This window comes from Temnothorax nylanderi, unplaced genomic scaffold (genome assembly GCF_030848795.1).
Source record: "Temnothorax nylanderi isolate EJ_2023f unplaced genomic scaffold, tnyl_v1.0 TNYL_tig0352_pilon, whole genome shotgun sequence".
Lineage (NCBI taxonomy): Eukaryota > Metazoa > Arthropoda > Insecta > Hymenoptera > Formicidae > Temnothorax > Temnothorax nylanderi.
In genome coordinates this window covers 147775-169778 of record NW_027249414.1, presented here as the reverse complement: position 1 = coordinate 169778, position 22004 = coordinate 147775, and the positions used below count along the sequence as shown (strand labels likewise).

At 43.2% G+C, this 22004-nt stretch overlaps 1 protein-coding gene across 1 annotated transcript in view; it reads right to left on the bottom strand.

Annotated features, from left to right (window-relative positions):
- Window positions 1-1987: 1987 nt before the first annotated feature.
- Window positions 1988-22004, bottom strand: part of LOC139781654 (uncharacterized) — a 120333-nt gene continuing 100316 nt past the window's right edge. Inside the window, exons 2-4 of the mRNA XM_071720522.1 lie at window positions 4242-4472; window positions 2233-2463; window positions 1988-2151 (exon numbers count right to left, since the gene is read on the bottom strand). Of these exons, the coding sequence (XP_071576623.1) occupies window positions 1988-2151; window positions 2233-2463; window positions 4242-4472 (626 nt within the window). The remainder of the gene's footprint in view (window positions 2152-2232; window positions 2464-4241; window positions 4473-22004) is intronic.

The following is a 22004-nucleotide window of genomic DNA, read 5'->3' as shown; positions in this document are numbered from 1 at the left end:
GCTTTCACCTGGTGAAGAATCAACATCGACGGCACGGCCAAATCGTTTTGGAAAGAAGACAATGCTCTGCGTTTGGTGGGACCAGAAAGGAATCGTGTACTATGAGCTGCTGAAACCGGGCGAAACTGTCAATGGGCATCGCTACCGACAACAACTGATCAATTTAAACCATACATTGCTCGAAAAACGGCCAGAATGGGACACGAGACACGAACGAGTGATATTGCAGCACGACAACGCTCCGTGCCATCGCAGTTCCATCGTCCAGGACACCATCAAAACGCTGAAATGGGATCTGCTACCGCACCCGCCGTATTCGCCAGACCTGGCGCCTTCCGATTATCACTTGTTCCGGTCGATGGCGCATGGCTTGGCTGGGCTACACTTGACCAATTTCGAAGAAGTGCAAAATTGGTTGGATGAATGGTTTCGGTCCAAAGACGCGTCGTTTTATTGTCGCGGTATTCATGTATTGCCAGAGAGATGGCGAAAATGTATAGCTAGCGAGGGACGATACTTTGAATAAACTATTTTTTGTATTTCTTTTGAAATTTTCCATTTTTTATTGATCAAAAAAACCCGGAAACTTAGTTGCGCACCTAGTAATTATCTCTTTCCTAAATAAACATTTTAAAACATAGTAAAACTAAAATAACACTAACAATTCACAGTATAAAACATGTGGTTTATTGTTAAAAATGTCTAGGTTCATTGTGTGTACACAATAAACTATTTGACATTGTTTTAAAAAAATCGAAATTGTGGCTAAACTTTAAAAATAACTTATGAGTCATCTTATACAGTATGTAGCCAACTAAATTCATGAACTGTATGCAAAAACACAGATCTTCAACTCAATAATTAAGAGAGATATAAGTCTCTGAAATTTACATGGTTCATTGTTGGATTACCTACCCTACATATTAGACATCCTGTATATTCCTTCATATTCAGAAAAATTTAGTAAAATAATTTTTTTATATACTAGTATGATTTAACATGCCTTTTTTTAGATAGGATTCTAAAACAAAATATTCCATTAAATTGTAGAAAAATAAGAACGCTATTAAATATTAGTATTATAAGTAAATAATGGTCCGCGTCGGCATACCGTCAGTTATGTCGCCACAAAGAATCGTATTGCAACGACCTGTCATGCTACTGGGTCCTATACAAGGTTCTCCCCGTACATTAGGCTCCGGTGAATTACAATATCGTCTTCTAGTTCCTATGCCACCGTTGCAACTAGCACTACACGTCCATGGTCCCCATTCTGACCATCCACCATCTAAAGAGGGTCCATCTATATCTGTACACAATTAAATGACTGAACAATAAGATGCAAGGTAAACAATTAGAGCACGATGTAATAGTGATTATTGCTTTTTGTACTTTATAATAAATAACTATTAATAAGAATCATTAATAAATAAATAATATTAATGTATAAACATCATTAGATCTATAAATATTATTTAGAATAAAGCTTTTTGCTAGAGAGTTTATTTCTGAAATTCAATCTTTTTCATACTCTCTTTCGGTTAATACCTGATGGTATACAATTCGCACTCCAAGTGGCCCAACCTTTCGGATCCACGGCGAGCGAAAAGAAATAAAAGATGAACGGTTGACGATGCACATAATAAAAGACGTTTGTTTCATTGCAAAATACTTGGATTGTATTTTCAGACCATCTTCTCGGTGAAATCGTAGAAAACCATAAATTATTTCAGTTACACATTTAAATTATATCCAATGAAATATAAATGTATATTCAATTAGATTACTTTATAGTAATATTTGTCCAGAAATTCGTATTAAATATAAACTTAGGTGCTTTCTGTTTGTGATAAACTCTTACTCTAGGATATGTATTTTTTAGAAAATATATCCATTGACCTCGTTCGCCTAGTGTAAGCACATAAAATCTGTAAAATATAATACGTTATAAATAAGAATAAAAGATTTGTGAAATAAATATTTTTACTCACCCTGGTGTGGCAGGCATTAAAAGTAATGGTATTAGAATGACACCTTTGGCACGGATCATCAACATTAGTTTATTAGGTCTGACTATTTCTTCTTTGGACCACGTCGATAATGGTAATATTCTAGTATAGCGATCGGTTTGTGTATTCTCTATATGGCATCCTGCATAACAATTGAACAAAAGATAACGAAAGAAGATTTTAAAAGTAATTACAAGTTCTTATTTTGGATAGCAAAATATACTTGAGGCACAATCGAAAGCAACTCCTATCGCGTGTCCTTTCTCACTATTATAGTAGTAATAGATTGGTAAGAATGCTTTGTCTGGTTCAGGATGTTTCCATTCGAATAGCGGATTTGATGCTCCTTCATAATAAAGGAGAACATGTCCTCGGGGTATGCGAATAACAAAGCTACTCCACTTGCCAAGATATAATAAATGCGGTAATGTTTTCTTCTTCACCAAAATTATGTCTAATAAATGATCAAGAGAGAGAGAAAAAAAGAGAAAGATTAATTTTTAAAAAATTTTCGTTCTTACAACATAATTTTAACAAAAGGTGCGTATATTTAATCGACTATAATTGGCCAAAATTTTCACAATTACACGACGTTTCGACCCAAGCTTCGGGTCCTTCTCAAGTAATCTAACAACAAACAATTATAAAAATCGCAGCGTCAATACAGCGGGTCAAAACATGTACGGAATTTAAATCGTGAGTAACACTTAAAAATACCTGATGAGGAAAACGTGCCATTATCAAACAATTCTCAGTCAACAAGTCGTGAAATTTTGATAGAAAAGTCACAGAGTGCTAAAAAATATATTTGTCAGTAAGTTGTCAAAAAAGTAAAAAGGAACACGAACAAAGAAAAAACTTAGTTACACAGAGAAAGTTTTCCAAAGGCACCGGTTCGTATCATGCTCGTTGAGTTAACGAAGTATCGTCAGAACGGCACAGCAATTACATGTTTATGCGATGGAAATCAGAAACGAACTGAACATATCGCGTCATGTAGTTGAGAACAGATCGAAAGGTTGACGGAGCGGGTGACCCCAATACAAATTATAAACAAGAGATGACGTTGTCATAAATAGGGTTTAAGTTGTCCGTATCTTTCTGTAAATTAATGGTATCGGAATATTTTTTGATGAGAAACATTTCAGCGATTTCTCTTTTTTTAGTATTTTTTTCTTTATGAAGTATCTCAACTTCAGACCATTTAAATTCGTGGCCGAGAGAAACGCGGTGCTTGCTGACCACAGAATGCTGATGATCAATCTTTTTTATATCATTGAAATGTTCCGTGACGCGAGTTTTCAAGTATCGCTTCGTTTGACCAATATAGGAAGCACAACAATCGTTACAGTTGATTCTATAAACCACCTCAGTAGACTGGTTTTTATCGAGACGATCCTTGCCCTTTTTTATGATGGTATCTAATTTTTTGGGGACAGTATAAACTGTAGTAATACCAACATTACTGAGTGTGCGACTTATAGTCCCGCCAAGATCTTTAACATATGGTAGTACCACGCAACGTCGAGGATCAAATTGAACCGGCGAGCTAGCAATATCTGGTTTGTGTCGCAGCTGCTTAATTCTATTATTGATGTGCTTATTAATGAGATCCATTGGGAAGGAGTTATTCACCAAAATTTTTTTGACTAAATTGATGTTTGAATCATGGTAGCGAGCATCAGACAATAGAACAGCATGATCGACCAAGCTTGTAATTGTATTCACTTTATATTTCAATGGATGGCTAGAGAAATAATTCGTGTAACGGCCGGAGAACGTTGGTTTTCTATACCAATTCGAGGTCAATCTATTTCCATCGCGGATGACTATCGTGTCGAGAAACGGGAGGCCATCGTTGTTTTCTAGTTCATATGTGAAATTTAATCGCGGGTGGTAACTATTGAACACATCAAGTATGTCATTTAGTCTTGACATCGGAATTATAGCAAAACTATCGTCTACATACCTACAATAAAAAGGAAGGTCAAAGTCAAAGTCAAAGTCAAAGTCACGATTTAAATTCCGTACATGTTTTGACCCGCTGTATTGACGCTGCGATTTTTATAATTGTTTGTTGTTAGATTACTTGAGAAGGACCCGAAGCTTGGGTCGAAACGTCGTGTAATTGTGAAAATTTTGGCCAATTATAGTCGATTAAATATACGCACCTTTTGTTATTTATTATTGGCGGAACAAACACATATTTCTTATAACATAATTTTAAATTACCCTTTTCTTCCGATTGATAATAGAGAAGTACTTTTTCATTATCTAAAGCTCCAATCTTAAGAATGTAACGAGATTTTAATCCGTCATCGGCAGTGAACACAAACGTTATGGAATCCGGCTGGTCGGGTTCCCATGCTTTTAATGAAAAATGTATGCCTTCTGTACGATATTCTGGCAGAACATATAATCGTCGTCCAATGCCGTGTCCTTTTACGAAAAATGTACATTCTTCTATTTGAGATTAATAGAACGAATATGAATTTATACCATCAATCAGTTATACTATTTCTGTGATTTTTGCAATTTTTGTAATTTCTAAGCATAAATTAAAAATTCTAAAAATAGAACAAAAACGCACTTTAACAGAAACATAAACTTTTATATTCTTAATATTTTGGAAGTAAACAATCCATATTCTTAATACTTTTTTTTCTTTCACTCTATTTCAATGATATTTAAATTATTGCATACAAAATAATATTGTAGCATAATATAATTTAATGGCCTTTGGAGACAAACAATTGGTTGTTCAATAAGTATCAATTTTTAACTTGCTTTAAGTAATTTAGACCTTGTACAAATAATGGAAGCCCCAGTTATATTTAATAGTTTCGATAGTTTTAGACTATCATGGTATCAAGGCCATTGCACGTAACAATGTTTTAGTTGTAATCGTAAGGCCGTAAGAAAGTAGTTATACTAGGCCGGTTCTAACCGGGATCTCCGAGGGGGGTGAGGGAGGGGGGTATCGGATAACGCGGGGGTGAGCGGGGGAAGGGGGGTATCAGATTACAAGGGTATCAGATTACAAGGGTATCGGATTACAAGGGTATCGGATTACAAGGGTATCGGATTACAAGGGTATCGGATTACAAGGGTATCGGATTACAAGGGTATCGGATTACAAGGGTATCGGATTACAAGGGTATCGGATTACAAGGGTATCGGATTACAAGGGTATCGGATTACAAGGGTATCGGATTACAAGGGTATCGGATTACATGGGTATCGGATTACAGGGGGTATCGGATTACGCGGGAAAAGGGGGCCGGGTGACCTTGATATACCAGGTGTATGACTCACGATGACATCACCGGGATGACTCACGTGTATGACTCACGTGCACAAGTAGGGCGTGGGGGGTCCGCTAGGCGGCGTATAATGGTAAGACTAACTCGATAGCGAACGTGTAGGAGTATGTTTTATCGATGACGCATCGAACCTGTCGGGACATGTTTCGCGGGCGCCATAAACAAATTTTTCTAGGAAAAGGGGGTGTTATCGCGTAGACTAAACAATCTATTTACGCAGTGCGCTAAAAAAAGAAAGAAATGATCTTTCAAGATTCAGTTGGAGCGAGAAAGAGAGAGAGAGAGCAAAGGGTATATAACGAGGGATGAAGAGCGTCAAGCCGTAGCAGTATGATTTGAGAGCATATGTGCAGCGATACATCGGTCGAAAAGTATTACGGTTTCTTCATTATTTTATGGTTAAACATTATCACGTGCAAGTGCTCTGTAAAAGACTCTGTGAAACGATTTAATAAAAAAATAGTGCGAAATAAATAAAACATGGAACAATCCGAGCAAACCGAACGCGATCTATTAGAGCTGTCCCACCAAGTCGCTACCTTGGGTGAATTTTTCACATGGGCATAAGCGCTGCAATGCACGGAATTCGTCGAGCAGTTTGAGGCACGCAGTAGTGCCAAACGTTCGCGGCTCTCGATCGGGCATAGGCAATCGTTGGTGGCCAGAATCGCGCAACTCGAGGGTACGAAGACGCGATTAAAAAGACATTTTATCCATAGCGGTGGTAATTATGCGGACACCGGTAGCAGTGGCGACACGCGCGCGGCAAAACTCGTTTGGCGAGAGATCGATGTCGCTTTCGAAACGCGTATAATGACCGGCGCGGTAATTAATGCAGATTATATAGAACCGCGACAGTTTTTGGAAGATGCCGGCAGCGTAGTGCTCGAGCGAGTGCAAGACATTATAAAAACACATAACTGTGTCAAAGTGAACACCGCGTTCAACGGGGAGTTTTGTGGCGGGCGATAAACGTGCCAATAAGAGTCTTAACACAAAAAAACAAACCGAACTTGCGCGAGTGGTACGAGCAACACGTTATTGAACCCACATTAGCGTCCCTCGAAAAGTTCCAGGAACGCGACAGTGGGTGGGCATTGTCGCGAATCCTCAATGACGGTGAACGTCAATAGGTACAATCCGTTACGCGCGGGGTGTCACCTAAAATTGTCTCAAGAAATTAAAACAAAGAAAGCGGTGATCAATGTGCAATCTATGGACAATGTGTGTTTTGCGTGGTCAGTGGTCGCCGCCTTACATCTGGTCGAAAGACATTCAGAACGGAAATCCTTATACCCTCATTATACAACAGTACTGAATTTACAAAACATTGAATTTCTAATGACATTGAGTCAAATTAAAAAGTTCGAACGACTCAACGATATATCCATCAATGTGTATACCATCGAGGGACAGAAGACGTCAAACGTTCTTCCAATACGGCTTACCGACCGGAAGAGTGATAAACACGTGAATCTGCTGTACGTGCAGGACCCACGAGACGACAATGTGGGACATTTCGCGTGGATCAAGCATCTATCGAGTCTCGTGAGCTCGCAAATTAATAAGAAAGGACACAAAAAGTACTTTTGCGATCGATAAGTACCTATACTTTTTTTAATAATATATAGAATATTTTATATTTTTTTGTATAAAAAATTTACAAAAATTGTGTTTTTTTGCAGATGTTTACATTATTTTAGTTCAAGCGATAAGTTTCAGTCTCACACGGCAGACTGCCGAGAGGTAAACAACTGTGCCATCCGACTACCGAGCGAGGACGAAAAGTGGCTTAGCTTCAAGAATCACAGCAGGAAAGAGCGACTTCCATATGTCAGGAAGACACAACCGGAGACGGAACACGCGTTATACGCCTATCAACATCATCGGGTATTTAGTATAGGATACTACAGTGCTCGTATGATGAAACGTTATCAGCGTAACGATTTCGTCGCGATAATGATTGCGTCGCGTGGTTCGCCGAGAAACTCAAAAGATTGGTGCATCGCGTAAAGACTATCTTGTCCGATAATCTTTGCATGGTAGATTTAACGCGAGACGAGTGGGAGACATTTCACAGCGCGACGGACTGTCACATTTGCGAAAAACCGTTCGCGCCGGATGATAATCGCGTACGCGATTATTGCCACCTGACCGGTCGTTATAGAGGTCCCGCACATTCAAACTGCAACCTAAATTATAAAGATTCTCACTACATTCCCGTAAATTTCCACAATTTATCGGGCTACGACGCGCATTTTATTATCACGGAGATAGCTGCCGCGTTCGAAGGCTCGATCGATGTACTACCGATAACAAAAGAAAAGTACATCTCATTCACAAAACACGTTAAAGATACCGCCGAAAGATCAGATACGCGAAGCGACATAAAGTTAAGATTCATCGATTCGTACAAATTTCTGAGCACGAGTCTCGCAAAATTGACATTCTTCCTCGATAATGATAAATCAAAAATTATACGTTCCAAATTTTTCGCGTTATCCGACCACAATTTCGAATTATTGACGCGAAAAGGTGTCTTTCTATACGAATACGTGGATTGCGTGAACAAGCTGGAGGACTCGTTTACCACCGCGCGATTCATTTTACAGTTCCTTGACCGGTGACACTGTATACGAGAGCGATTACGCGCACGCCGCGAACGTTTGGCAGCGATTCTTCGTTCGAATCCTAGGCGAATACAGCGACCTATACCTCAAAACCGATGTCTTGTTATTGGCCGACGTTTTTGAAAATTTCCGCGACAGTGTCGCGAGTTATGGACTTGATCCCGCGTACTACTACACTTTACCAGGCTTTAAGGGCACAGTGTGGTCTAGTGGGAAAGCGCCAGACTCATAACCCCGAGGTACCGGGTTCGAGTCCACTTGATCACAGGAATTTTTTCCACCAGTATATTCCAGACTGCGTTCCGCTGCACGAGTGGGGCTCGTGCGGAGAAACGGTGCCATCGTAGGCAATTAATTAAGACCCCCAAAAGCTTGGGACTAAAGTACCTAAAGACACCAGGATTTTGGAAAAGTGCTAGAGTAAACAGACCTGATAAACCTGGTACTAGGCTAAGGGCTGGCCCCAAAACACCTAGCAAAGAAAGAGCGGGAGGTACAAAGGATCTTAGGATCTAGGTACCATCGGGGGCTCAAGTAGAACCCCCCCCTTACTACTACTACTACTACTACTACCAGGCTTTATGTGGGACGCCATGTTGAAGCATACGCGTGTCAATTTTGAACTGCTCACTGACATTGACATGGTCATGTTTATCGAACGCGGTATTCGCGGTGGCCTGAGTCAATGTTCAAACAGATACGCGCGGGCCAACAACAAGTACATGCAATCGTACGATCCATCGAAACCGTCATCGTACCTGATGTATTTCGATGTAAATAACTTGTACGGCTGGGCGATGTGTCAGCCACTGCCCTACGCAGATTTTCGATGGGTCAAAGACGTTTCGAATTTCGACTTTAGCGCGATCGCTTCGGATTCGCCCACGGGTCATATTCTCGAGGTCGATCTAGAGTATCCATTATCGCAACCTGCAGCAGTGCACGCACCACGACCTTCGCGTCACAAAGATACATTGCGTATTGCAATTTGCTCAATCTGCGTGGCTCCGCACTTACATTGAACTCAATACAAAATTTAGACGACTGGCTAAAAATGAGTTCGAGAAAAATTTATACAATTTGATGAATAATGCGGTTTTCGGGAAAACGATGGAAAATGTACGCAATGACGTCGACGTAAAATTATTGACATAGTGGGACGGACGATACGGCGCGGAGGCAATGATCGCGCGACCAAATTTCCACAGCAGGAGCGTGTTTTCGGAAAATCTGGTAGCCGTTAAACTGCGCAAACTCGAGGTGAAATTCGACAAACCGATCTACGTCGGCATGTGCATCCTCGACATGTCAAAGGTGTGCCTATACGAATTTCACCACGAGTACATGTCTCCCCTGTACCGCGACATGTGTAGAATTATGTACACCGACACCGATAGTCTGATTTATCATATCGAGTGCAACGATGCGTACGAGAACATGAAACGTGATATAGCCAGGTTCGACACGAGTGATTACGCGGTAGATAACGCGTATGGTATGCCAGTAGGATAGCTGTGGGGGTTCTAACTCACGAAGTGCCTGTCGGGGAGCGGGGTGAGGAACGCGCGGGGAATGCCGTAAGCGGTGGGCGAGGGGATGACGTCGGCAGAGGGGCACCGCCTCATTTTTCGCCCAAGGGAGGAAAGTAGTCGCGATCACGCGTCTCGCGCGTGTCCGCTGCCCCTCTGCCGACGCCATCCCCTCGCCCATCGCTTATTACATTCTCTATGCATTCCGCTTCCTCACCCCGACCCCCGACAAACACTCCATGAGGTAGAAATCAACTAGGACACGGTGTTCACCTCGTGTAACGTTGCACGAAAACACTGTAGGTTATTTTGATAACATGTAATTTTGAGTATAAACAAAAAATTGGAGAACGTAAAAACGAAAATATCATTATTTTCACTCAAAAAGATTTACGTACCAGTGTAGATAGGTTTGTTCAACTTCATTTGGAGGCTGCGAAACTCGACGGCGATATTATTTTCCGCAAAGACGCTTCGACTTCGTCGGCGGAACTCGATGGCGATCTTATTTTCCGCGAAGACGCTTTGACTGTGAAAATTCGTCGTTCTCGCTTATCGCTCTCGGGGCGATCGCGGGTCACGGGTCACAGTGGTCGCGATAGCGATGAAGCGCGGGAACGTTCGACAACTACTGTTCGCTGTACGGTACGGAAAATTCGTCGCTTTCGCGAATCGCTCTCGGATCGGGACGTTCGCGGGTCACGGGTCACGGTGGTCGCGATAGCGATGAAGCGCGGGAACGTTCGACAACTACTGTTCGCTGTACGGTACGGCGAAGTCGTTGAATCCCCGTCTGGTGGCGCGAGCGAGCGAGACAACGACGACGGTAATCGATCGTCGGCCCATGGTGATCGATCGTCGTCGTCGTCGTCGTCGTCGGAGATCTCTCTATCACGTGTCCGGTACGCGCGAGACGCGTGATCGTATGTTGTTGCTGTCGTCATTGCGGTTATTTGTCAAAGCAGTCACGGTGATGACTTTAGGAAACGACGTTCTAGGACGCGTTGTTATCTGCTGCCATATTAACCCCATACATCCGTCGCGGCTATTTTCGTTCGTTTTTCAAGGTCTCGGGAAGGAAACGACGCGGTTACCTCTGACCCTATTTTCCGTCGCTCATCGGGTGACGAGATCGGAGGCACGCGGTTCTCGGGGCGTATATAAGCACAAGAAAACAAGAATCTGCGCGCAATTAGATTATCAGTTTGAAGATTTTGAAAGTGCGAGAACGTTGATGGTCTGAGCTCGCGCGGTACGTATATATGGAGAGAAAGAGCGCCATGGAGAGTGAACTGAAAGATAAGGAAGTTCTGATGTCGTTGTTGTACGAGCCGTTCGAGGATCAGATCGTAGAAGTCGAACGCACATCAACGGATATCGAGTCGGTCAATTTCGCTTTGCTCGATCTGCTGCGCGAAATTTGGAATCCTGAATGTTCAGCGTCGCGGAATTTGAGACTGTTGCTCGCAAGCGTCTCGAAGTACCTTACGACTACGAATCAGAATCGAACCAATTGCAACGTACGTCGTATGCGCGAGGGCAGCAACATAAAGAGCGTGCTAACAGAGCTCTATAAATTGTGGCTGAAGGAAGGTCCTAAGAATCCTACCTGTTCAGAGAATGATATGTATAATTTCATTCGCGATCGACTTCCATCGAAGTTGTATTCGTCATTAGTGAGTGATCTAATGACACAAGATACCTTTTACGAATGGATCGACTATCACGACAGATACGTCAAAAGTTTGCCTGTCGGTGCGGAAGGGGATATCCTCGCCGCGATTTCGACGGATCATTCGTACAGCGTGGAGAAGTGGGACGAGGAGGAGGCAGGATGCAGCAGCGGGCTCGACGCGTTGTTTGACCTGACGGAGTCGGGTCGCGATCTCGATCGTATGCCGCATCGTATGCCGCAGTATATATCGAAGATGAAGGATCGACGGATGCTTACCGTGAGGTCGCCCGGGGAGATCGGATCGCAGTTGATCCGCCTGGACGTCTTCGACGTCAAGGATATTGCGAATAAGGAGAGGCGTGATTGGTGGAGATACGCAAAATTGCGATCTCAGATCTTGACCACTTTGTCGCGTACGGATCGCAAGCGACAGTTACTACGCCAGTTATTGGATCAAGCGGCGGACGATTTGAAGAAGATTCCCGGGGTTATGAAGGAGACGAGGAACGTCGTCTACAAAAGCGGCCAGAGCGACGTTTGAAAAAAAAAATTATATCGCGCGAATACGCATACTTTTTTTTATTACAGATGAGATAAAAAAATACGTATGTGTATCTCGAGACGAATAAATATACATATATCCGAATCATTTTCTACCCTACGCTATTATTTCTTACTTTTCCTTATTTGTAGGCGAGTCTTTAAAGATACAATAAATATCGGGGAGGAGGAGGAGGATAAAAAGTACAGTAACGGACAAAGTTTTGTAGGTTCGCTCTCTCTCTCTCTTTATTTTTAACACTTACGGATTTAATAATTTCTCGGTATTTCCGAAGCACAGAGCGGCTAACTCGCAATCAACAATGTCATTGCGATCGAAAAATTCGCTCTCGCGTATCGCTCTCGGGACGTTCGAGGGATCCGTCACGGTGGCCGCGATAGTGATGAAGCGCGTCAACTTCGCGTCGATCATGCCGGTTATCGCGCGCAACGAGGTCACGAGGCGATTGACGCAAAGGTCGAGGTTGAACATATGGAGCACGGTGTTCATCGAAACGATCAAACGAGTCGTGGATGTTTCCAGGCGTAGGGTCGACAGATTATTAATCTTTCCAAATCGTAATGTTAAATGTCCGTTTTCGATGCACATCGGTGGTGGAGCGCGCTCGTTCTTGCCGCGCTATAGATGAGACAACACCGCGCGTTTTTGATCGACGAGTTCCTTCCACATTTCAGACGAGAGCGAGATCTCCTTGCCGCGCCCGCGCCGTGGCAATCCCCTATGACGATGTGCACGTAGCACGGGAGTATGGCTGTGATACCGACGTCTATGAATTTGTATCCCGTCTTAGTTAATAGGTATCTTCTTCCCAGAATTCGCACCGGATGACGTTCGACGTCGCGTTTCGAAGTACTGACGTCGTCGTCGTCGTCGTGACTGGAGATAGAAAAAAATTATTGTTAGATCGTAGGCGAGCGATACGGCCCAGCGAGAAATGACCCATCGAATCGACGTCGATTCGATGGGTCATTTCTCGCGGGGGGGTTTGTCGCGAACTCACCACGTGTTTTTCCGGGAGTCGACGTTGCCTCAATTCGGAAACGGAGTTTCTAATTCCGTCGATTGCTCGTTGACTCTTCTTCTTTTTTTTTCGCGCTACCGACACCTTTCTCGAGATCGTCGTCGTATTGGCGCTGTTCGAATTACGGGGCGTGTAACGTCGAGCACATCTCTCTCTTTATTTTTTTTTCCGTTGTCGCGGTGCGGTTGACGGATCACACGAGAATGAGTCGTTCGAGGGAAGTCGAGGCGGAATATAGTTTGAAAAAATAAATTACGATTCCCCTCCTTTCATTAATATTCTCAGGAGCGGCACGCAAGAAGGGAGGGTTACGTCGAATCGTTCCATTCTTCCTCTTCTCTATTCGACGTCTCCCTTACGTCAATTCGAGCGAATCGACTCAATAGATCTCGCTGTTGCATCATCAGTCCCTCTCTCGGGCAGGTAATACCGAGGATCCCCTGATTAAATTTGCCGGATGCCGTTATGGTTTTCGTGAATTCGTTGAATTTGTAGAATCGGTTTTTACTGATGAAGTATATACCGTCGATGTATCGAAAGGCCGACGATACGCTGTGAGGTATTCCCGGAAATATCATGTCAATGTGGTAGAACTTAACGATATTCATTGAACAATCGTCTATCTCGCCCACCAAATTATCGTTGTATATGATGAAGGTTCGTCCTTCGTTCGTGTTCAGTACGGCGTTGATCTTCGCGTTTGCATCGGGAATTCCGAGATCTGTGTAGGGTCTCGGCTAAGTTGACACTAGCGTCACAGGCGGATAAGTGATCATGTAGCTCATATTGCCCGCGAACAGCACGATATTGCCCGAGGGCGCCTGATACGCTGCCGTTAGACGCGTGAAATTCTTAGGAAGGAATTTCATGTAGTCCGTCAATAGCAAGGGTTTCTTGTAAGTTTTTCCGTCTATATCGATCGACCACATGTACCGTTCGTGCGAGATGTACAATCGACCGTTCATTATACACGGTACGGTATCCACGTTTCGCAAGGTGCACAGATCCGTCTCGACGTCTTTCGTAGTCGTCGTCGTCGTCGTCGTCGCTATTGTCGTCGTCGTCGTCATTGTGGTAGTCGTCGGTGTCGTGGTCATTAGTTTTGGAAATTTAGCGTTTTCTTTAGCGCCGTACAGGTGTTGAATGGAAAGAACGTCCTCTAGACTGAGTTGAACGGGGAATGTATTATCAGGCACGATCGCGTACATCACCGAATCTTCGCGGTGGCTGTGCGCCAAGCCTAAAGCGTGACCAATCTCGTGCATCAGCGTGTGAAGTAAATTGTACGTTCCCGGGGGATGCTTATTCAGTATGTGCCACGTCTCCGCTTTGTCCACGTGCACCTCCGAGACAAAATTGGGCTCTCCGGTGGGAAAGAACGCGTGAGCGATCACCCCGTGGGGACCGTCGAACGAATCCGAACACATTTCGTTTTGTCGGGAGTTTAGCTTCGTGTGACGTCCCTCACGAAACAATATCAGAATGTCTAGCCCAGTAAAATGACAAAATTTGGAGGAAATAATACTGACTGGGCTGAAACTTTGTAAACAGGCTTGTTTTAGGGTACTATTCAACATATTAAAAGTCTCCACGTGTAGACGCTACGTTGCGGGCAGGGGAGGGTTCAAAAGGTCCAAAAAATCAGTTTTTCGCAAATAACTCGGAAAATATCAACTTTACGGAAATTTATGTAGATCTCAAAATTATAGCTTACAAAATTCCGCACAATTTCGTTTTTTATGCAAGTCTGTACGACCAAATGGAGCAGAGATAGAATTTTTTTAAACATCGGTAGTTTTGCGACGCAACGAAAACGCGTACGCAACGAAATTGTTCGTAATTAGATTCTCTACAACTTTTATTTAAAACATTTCTCGATTTGAGAGTCCATTTTCGAAATATTAGCGAAAAATGCGTGACGCGCGTACGCGTTTTCGTTGCGTCGCAAAACTACCGGTGATTAAAAAAATTCTATCTCTGCTCCATTTGGTCGTACAGACTTGCATAAAAAACGAAATTGTGCGGAATTTTGTAAGCTACAATTTTGAGATCTACATAAATTTCCGTAAAGTTGATATTTTCCGAGTTATTTGCGAAAAACTGATTTTTTGGACCTTTTGGACCCTCCCCTGCCCGCAACGTAGCGTCTACACGTGGGGACTTTTAATATGTTGAATAGTACCCTAAAACAAGCCTGTTTATAAAGTTTCAGCCCAGTCAGTATTATTTCCTCCAAATCGACAAATTTTGAGTTATTTACTGGGCTAGTCGGGATTCAGCGAATCGCGCTCGAACGTCAACGACGAATTCGCCACCCACAGATCGAACGCGGCTCGAGCCGTATTCAAGATCCTGTCGTTGGTCAGATGAAAGTTCTATCTGAGATGTTTCTTCTGCCATTTGTTCGAAAGCGGGGCGAACGTGCGCTCCGAAATGTCCTCGAAGCCGCATCGTGGTTTACGCATTCGATTAAGCGTCTCTTCGTTTAATTCGCCGTTGCCGGGTAGTTGATAGAATTCTTGAAACAGCGAGATGGCTCGATGGAACTCCTACGTAGTGTTGTCGGATGATGAAAATCGCTGTACACCGTTGTTATCCAGATACCCATATTTTTGCAGATAACAGATCACAGTTTTATCTTGATTCGAATTACAATTTACCGCTACGACGGTAATAATCACGCACGTAATTACGCGCGCGAGCGACATTGCCGAGAGGGGCGGAAATGAACGGTGCGTTTCCCTTCTTGTCCCCTCGAGAAGCGATAAGCGTCACCGCCCGACCGAAGCGCGATTGATCGACGTATCGAGCGATGCGTTACTTTTTTTTCTCCGATCGCCACCGACCGATCGCGACGCGGCGCGCGGGTGGGAGGTCTCAGTAAGTCTGTAAAAACGTAAGCGGAACTAGATATCGCGACGCAGGTCAGAGGCGTTGAGTCGTTATCTGGCGTGCCGACGACGGGGCGCTATATAAGCGCCGACGATGGATCAGAAGGAGGAGGACGATGAGGTCTCTCTCGATCTCGAAATTCCGTCCGACCTGGACAGTTACGGTGACTCATTATCGTCGGACAATCTTGAGATATATTGCAGCGAGTCGTTGTCGTCCGACACGGATAGCGTCGAATTCGACAACTCCTCGTCGCCGATCTCCCACGAACGCGAAGCGATCGCGTTGAAGGAGAACGCTCGATGGAATCTGACGACGTACAGTCTGAGAAGAGAGATCAGTTTTCGGTCTCCGCGTGAGGAAATGTGGATGAAGACTGTAGTGGCTCAGAGCGCCAGAGCGAAGTCTTACATGCGTGGAATTCCGAGGAAGTTTTCGAAGGGGGAGCAGAGAGAAACGTCTATCGAGAGATTCAAGGAGATTCGTCGAAGAGTTAAATTCAGTATACCTCTGGACAGCGACGGTTGGACCATGTGGCTGAGCACATGTCATTACGCGTCGAAACGTCCTTGAGCGATCAAAAAATATGCAGGAGGAGAATCGCGATCTCGTCGAACTCGCCACGGGCGTCGACTCGTCGGACGCGTATCGCGAGTGGGAACGACGGTGCGACGAGCGTCTCGCGTCTCTGCCAGAGAGATGTCGTGAAAAACCTCAACCGACGTACACCGGAACGTTGAATTCTCTTATCGCTCGAGTGGCGCGATTGGAAGAAGCGAGAAACGCTCTGCGTCAACGTTTCGCGCAGGTGGGTGCCGGTCACGGTGAACCAAGCAGAGGATTTTCGTGGACAGAGATCGATACGGCTTTCGACAGTCGCGTACTGACCGGTGCGGTGATAAACTCGAATCATGTCGATCCTCGACTATTTCTCGAGGACGCGAGGGACACGGTGCTCGAACAAGTGCGCGTCAATCACGAGAGACACGTGTGCCTGAAGGTCAACACAGTTTTCAATGGCGAGTTTGTCGCGGGAGCTCAAACCGTCGTCAAAAGGGTTGCCACAAGAAATCGCCAGTTCTTTCCTACGTCCGATTTGCGAGAGTGGTACGACAGATACGTGATTGATGCCACTCTGGCGGGTCTGGATGAGTTTCAGGAACGCGACAGTGGCTGGGCATTGTCGCGTATATTGAATCTGATGGTGAACGTGAACAAGTGCAATCCCATGCACGCCGGATGTTGGGTGGAAATACCGCGATGGATAAAGCTGAAGAGAGCGGTGATCAACGTGCGTTCGTCGGACAACGCGTGTTTCGCGTGGGCGATAATCTACGCTTTGTATCCCGTTGAAAGAAACGCGAATAGGTGTAGCGCGTACCCCCACTATTCGACGATACTGAATTTCGACGGAATCAAGTTTCCTATGACTCTGAGGCAAATTTCGAGGTTCGAACGACTCAACGACGTGTCTGTCAACGTTTTCACCACTTGGCGGAAGGAACGGAACGAAAACAAAATCGTTCCTTTGCGGCTGACCGACGATAAGAAGGACAATCACGTTAATCTGTTGTATCTGTTAGATTCGCGAAATAACTCGAACGTCGGTGATTTTGTGTGGATAAAAAATCTGTCGCGATTGGTGGGGTCTCACAAGGGGAAGCTCAGGTGACTCACCCTGGGATTTCGATGCCAATTTTTTTGGTTATTCTGGAGATGAAAAAAAGAGATACGTGTCCCGGCGTTTGATTGAATAGGCCTTAGTTTCGGAGTAATAAATTTGTGAAAATTGAAATTTATTTATTTTTATTTATTTTGATGATACTGATATATCAGGTAACTCACCCTGGGATTTCGATGCCAATTTTTTTGGTTATTCTGGAGGTGAAAAAAAGAGATACGTGTCCCGGCGTTTGATTGAATAGGCCTTAGTTTCGGAGTAATAAATTTGTGAAAATTGAAATTTATTTATTTTTATTTATTTTAATAATACTGATATAGTATGCAAATTTTCGAAGTAGAAATTTTATTATCACATTATAAACCATTAATGTAAATTTAATTTTAAGGGACTTTTAATTCAAGTAGTAATATTTGAAATAATAAATAAGTAATAATAATATATGTCGGCGCTATATCGTCGCCTTTGGTATTTGTATTTCGCGGTCTCGCAGACGAGTCGCGCTCTCGCGGTTTAGTTGCGCTCACGCGGATAGGGTCGCGCCTTTGCTCACGCTTGGCGCGTGTGTTCCGTCCCCCTACCCCCCACTTCTTTTGTCCTTCGAGACGAGTTCGCTTGTGTCCATTGCGAAGGTAACACATTCCGGTAAAACGTTAGAAGGAAGTCTCTCACATCGACGCGACTTTGCATTACAAAAGCGAGCGATTCATCATTTGTATCACCACGATAACGAGCTCAGTAAAGACAACTGTTAACATCCACAAGGAGAGTATTTCTTTAAACAATTAAACAGCCACAGAGCGTCTGAGAAAAATAGCGTGCACATACGCAAAGGGCACAAGCCCCCACATTAATGGTCCTTTGAGCCGGATTTACGGCAAAACAGGTATATTGATAATAGTACGAATTTCCAAAGATCATATTCTAAAGTCGTACTACACCAGGTAAGCGCACATCCTTACGATTACCTCCAGGTTATATCACATACCGTACCAAATAGAAATCGCGTCTCATTTTCGCGTTTGTCACGGCAGACATATTGCATTCCTTTCGAGCATACAATAAACAAGCATGGATACGTTAACGTTAACGGAAGCCAAGAACAAAAGATCTCACATACGAGCGTCAGCCACGCGATTGAAAACTTTTATAGAAAGCTTCAATATAAACCAAGGCTCGCGACACGATGTTATCGAGCGTAAACAAAAATTAGCTGATCTGTGGGCTCAGTTCGACGCGGTACAATCACGCATTGAAGCCCTTGAAAATGCAGATCCTGCGACAAATAAAGAACATCTTCTCGAGCAACAAATTCAGCAACGCGCTACCTTTGAGAATCCTTACTTTTCTGTAATGTCGCAATACGATACAACTCTTGAATTGTTCGGTCAACCCGAAATTCGTACAACTCCTCGCTCGGAGAGCAACCACACGGTTAATTCGAGGGAAACGCGCATTAAGCTTCCCAAGATACTTTTACCAGTTTTTTCAGGTTCTTACGAGGATTGGTATTCATACCAAGACACTTTCGAAAAGCTAATCCATCAGAATGGAGATCTAACTGAGATTAAAAAGTTCCACTACCTACGCTCTTTATTAAAGGACAAGGCTGCGGAAATTATAAAGTCCATAGACACAACAACGGATAATTATTGCGATGCATGGGCAGCCGTAAAGGAACGTTTCGACAACAAGCGTTGGATTATACAAAAACACATCAGAGCCATATTTGATGTACCAGCTCTTAACAAAGAAAATCATACAGCTCTGCGTGAGTTACTCGACGCTATTCTTAAGCACTTACGCGCTCTCAAGGCTCTTAATAGGCCTACTGAATCTTGGGACGATTTAATCATCCATATTATAGTTTCTAAGCTCGACATAGCTACGAATAAAGCCTGGGAAATAAGCATTCTTGACGCCAATGTACACAATTTGAAAACATTAATAGATTTTCTTTTGAAACGTTGTCAAGCTTTAGAGTCAATTTACAGTAGAACTCATAACAGCGCAACAAATAATTCTGTTCAGAAACAAAGAAAATACAAGGGTACATCGGTCGCTAACATCGCAACATCTAATTTATCTTGCCCTTTATGTAAAGAGAATCATCAATTATATCATTGCGAAGAGTTTCTTAAACTACCAGTCGATGATAGAATTAAGAATGCGAAAAAGGCTCATCTTTGTATAAATTGTCTAAGATCTACGACCTACCAATTCAAACTTTGTAAATCAAGCGCCTGTCGCAAATGCTGCAAAAAGCATAACACCTTATTACATATCTCTACCATAGATAATTCAGATCAAACGTCATCGAATACAAAGACGTCTTCTGATAAATCAACAGACGCTCCACTTCCAGTCTCCACCCAATGCATTTCAAGTCATCGTCCATTGAGCGTTTTACTGTCTACAGCCATTGTGAATATCTATGATTCTAACAACAAATCCCTTTCTTGTCGCGCACTACTTGATAGCAGTTCTCAAATAAATTTTATAACGCAAGAGCTCGCTGATAAATTGCAGCTCAAGGAAAGATCGCTTGAAATGTCAGTGGCAGGCGTCATGGAAGGAATAGTTCGTGCTAAGAGTTTCGTAAATGTATGCGTTAAATCACGTTTCAATAATTTTAGCGAAAATATAGATTGCGTAATATTACCCAAGATTACCCAACATCTACCGCGGCATTTGTTATCCATTCAAAATTTCGTGATACCTAAAAACATAAAATTAGCAGATCCAAACTTTAACGTACCGTCTAGTATTGACATGCTTATAGGCGCTGAGTTATTTTGGCGAATCATTTGTGCTGGCCAAATCAGACAATCTAAAGATCTACCGATTCTACAAAAAACTCATTTTGGATGGGTAGTATCAGGCTGTACTGCTAATGACATGGCTGGACCGACTCCTTCGGTTAACTTTCATTTAACTATAGCCAATGATTTAAGTCATGAGTTAAATCGTTTCTGGGAAGTAGAGCACAACATTTCTTCACATACACTAATGAGTGAAGAGCGTGCATGCAAGGAGCTATTTCTGAAGGGATTGCAGCGAAATCCTGAAGGACGTTTCATCGTCAAATTACCAATAAAACAAGATAAACTTGAAAAACTAGGCAACTCTAAAGACATAGCCTTACGACGCTTCAAGGCACTAGAAGCGCGTCTTATAACCCAACCTGATATGTACTCTGAGTACAAGAAGTTCATGCAGGAGTACATTGACTTAGGCCACATGCGCGAGGTGGATAGTTCGATGGAATCCACTCCAAATAAATCTTACTACCTACCACATCATGCAGTAAGAAAGGAAACAAGTACGACTACCAAATTCAGGGTAGTATTCAACGGTTCATCCAAGACTGACACTGGCATTTCCTTGAATGATGCATTAATGGTCGGTCCTAATCTACAAGAAGATCTGTTCTCCATTTTGGCAAGATTCCGCACGTTCTTGATTGCTCTAACGGCCGATGTAAACAAGATGTACAGACAAGTACTAGTTGATCCATCATACACACCTCTTCAACGCATTTTCTGGCGCAAGACAATCAACGAGCTCATAAAAATATACGAGTTACTCACAGTGACTTACGGTACGTCCTCTGCAGCATTCAAAGCAATCGAGGCTATGAGAAAATTAGCTGAAGATTATGCAGAACGTTATCCAGTTGCATCCGAGATACTGTTGCGAGACTTCTACGTTGACGATTTGGTCTCCGGAGCAGATACACTACAAGAAGCCTTAACAATTAAAGATGAACTTACCAAATTGTTGCAAGAAGGAAAATTCGAACTGAGGAAATGGGCGTCGAACGAACCCTCCTTACAAGGTGAAAAATCCTCGGGCAATCAAAAGGAATTCATTTTGGCAGCTGACAAGGAAACAGAAAGACGTACTCTAGGCATCATATGGGATTGCAATTCCGACACATTCAAATTCTCCAGCATCAACTGTCTACCACCACTTCAAAATCCCACGAAGAGAGGTATACTATCCAAAATAGCTTTAATTTTTTACCCTCTGGGATTACTAGGCCCAGTTACATTGGTGGCTAAGACTATCATGCAAGATCTTTGGCGTCTCAAGCTCAACTGGGATGAATCCATACCCTTGGCCTTGAACACGAAATGGAAACAATACGAAAGTGAGTTACAAGAGCTAAGAAATATAAGTATCCCGCGAAGAGTTATAACAGCTGAGCAACCTACACGCTTGGAAATACACGGATTCTCTGATGCTAGCGATTCGGCTACGGAGCCTGTATCTACTTACGTTCCACCTCTGCCACAGGGGAACACTTCACAAACCTCCTATGCTCAAAGTCTAGAGTAGCACCACTGAAGAGCTTATCTCTTGCCCGTCTCGAGCTAAGTGCAGCTTTGTTACTAGCACAATTGTATGACAAGACTTCAAAATGTCTTAATTGCAAAATAGATTTTGTATCTCTGGGCACAGATTCTGAAATCGTATTAGCATGGCTTCAATCTTGCAGTCGCTCCTGGTCTACCTTTGTAGCGAACAGGGTAGGAGAAATACAACAATTAACTCCAATTCAATATTGGAATCATATTCGCAGTAAGGACATACCTGCGGATCCTCTATCGAGAGGCGTCATGCCTAATGCTCTGGCTCGTCTAAAAATATGGTGGACAGGACCTATCTGGCTGAGTTAT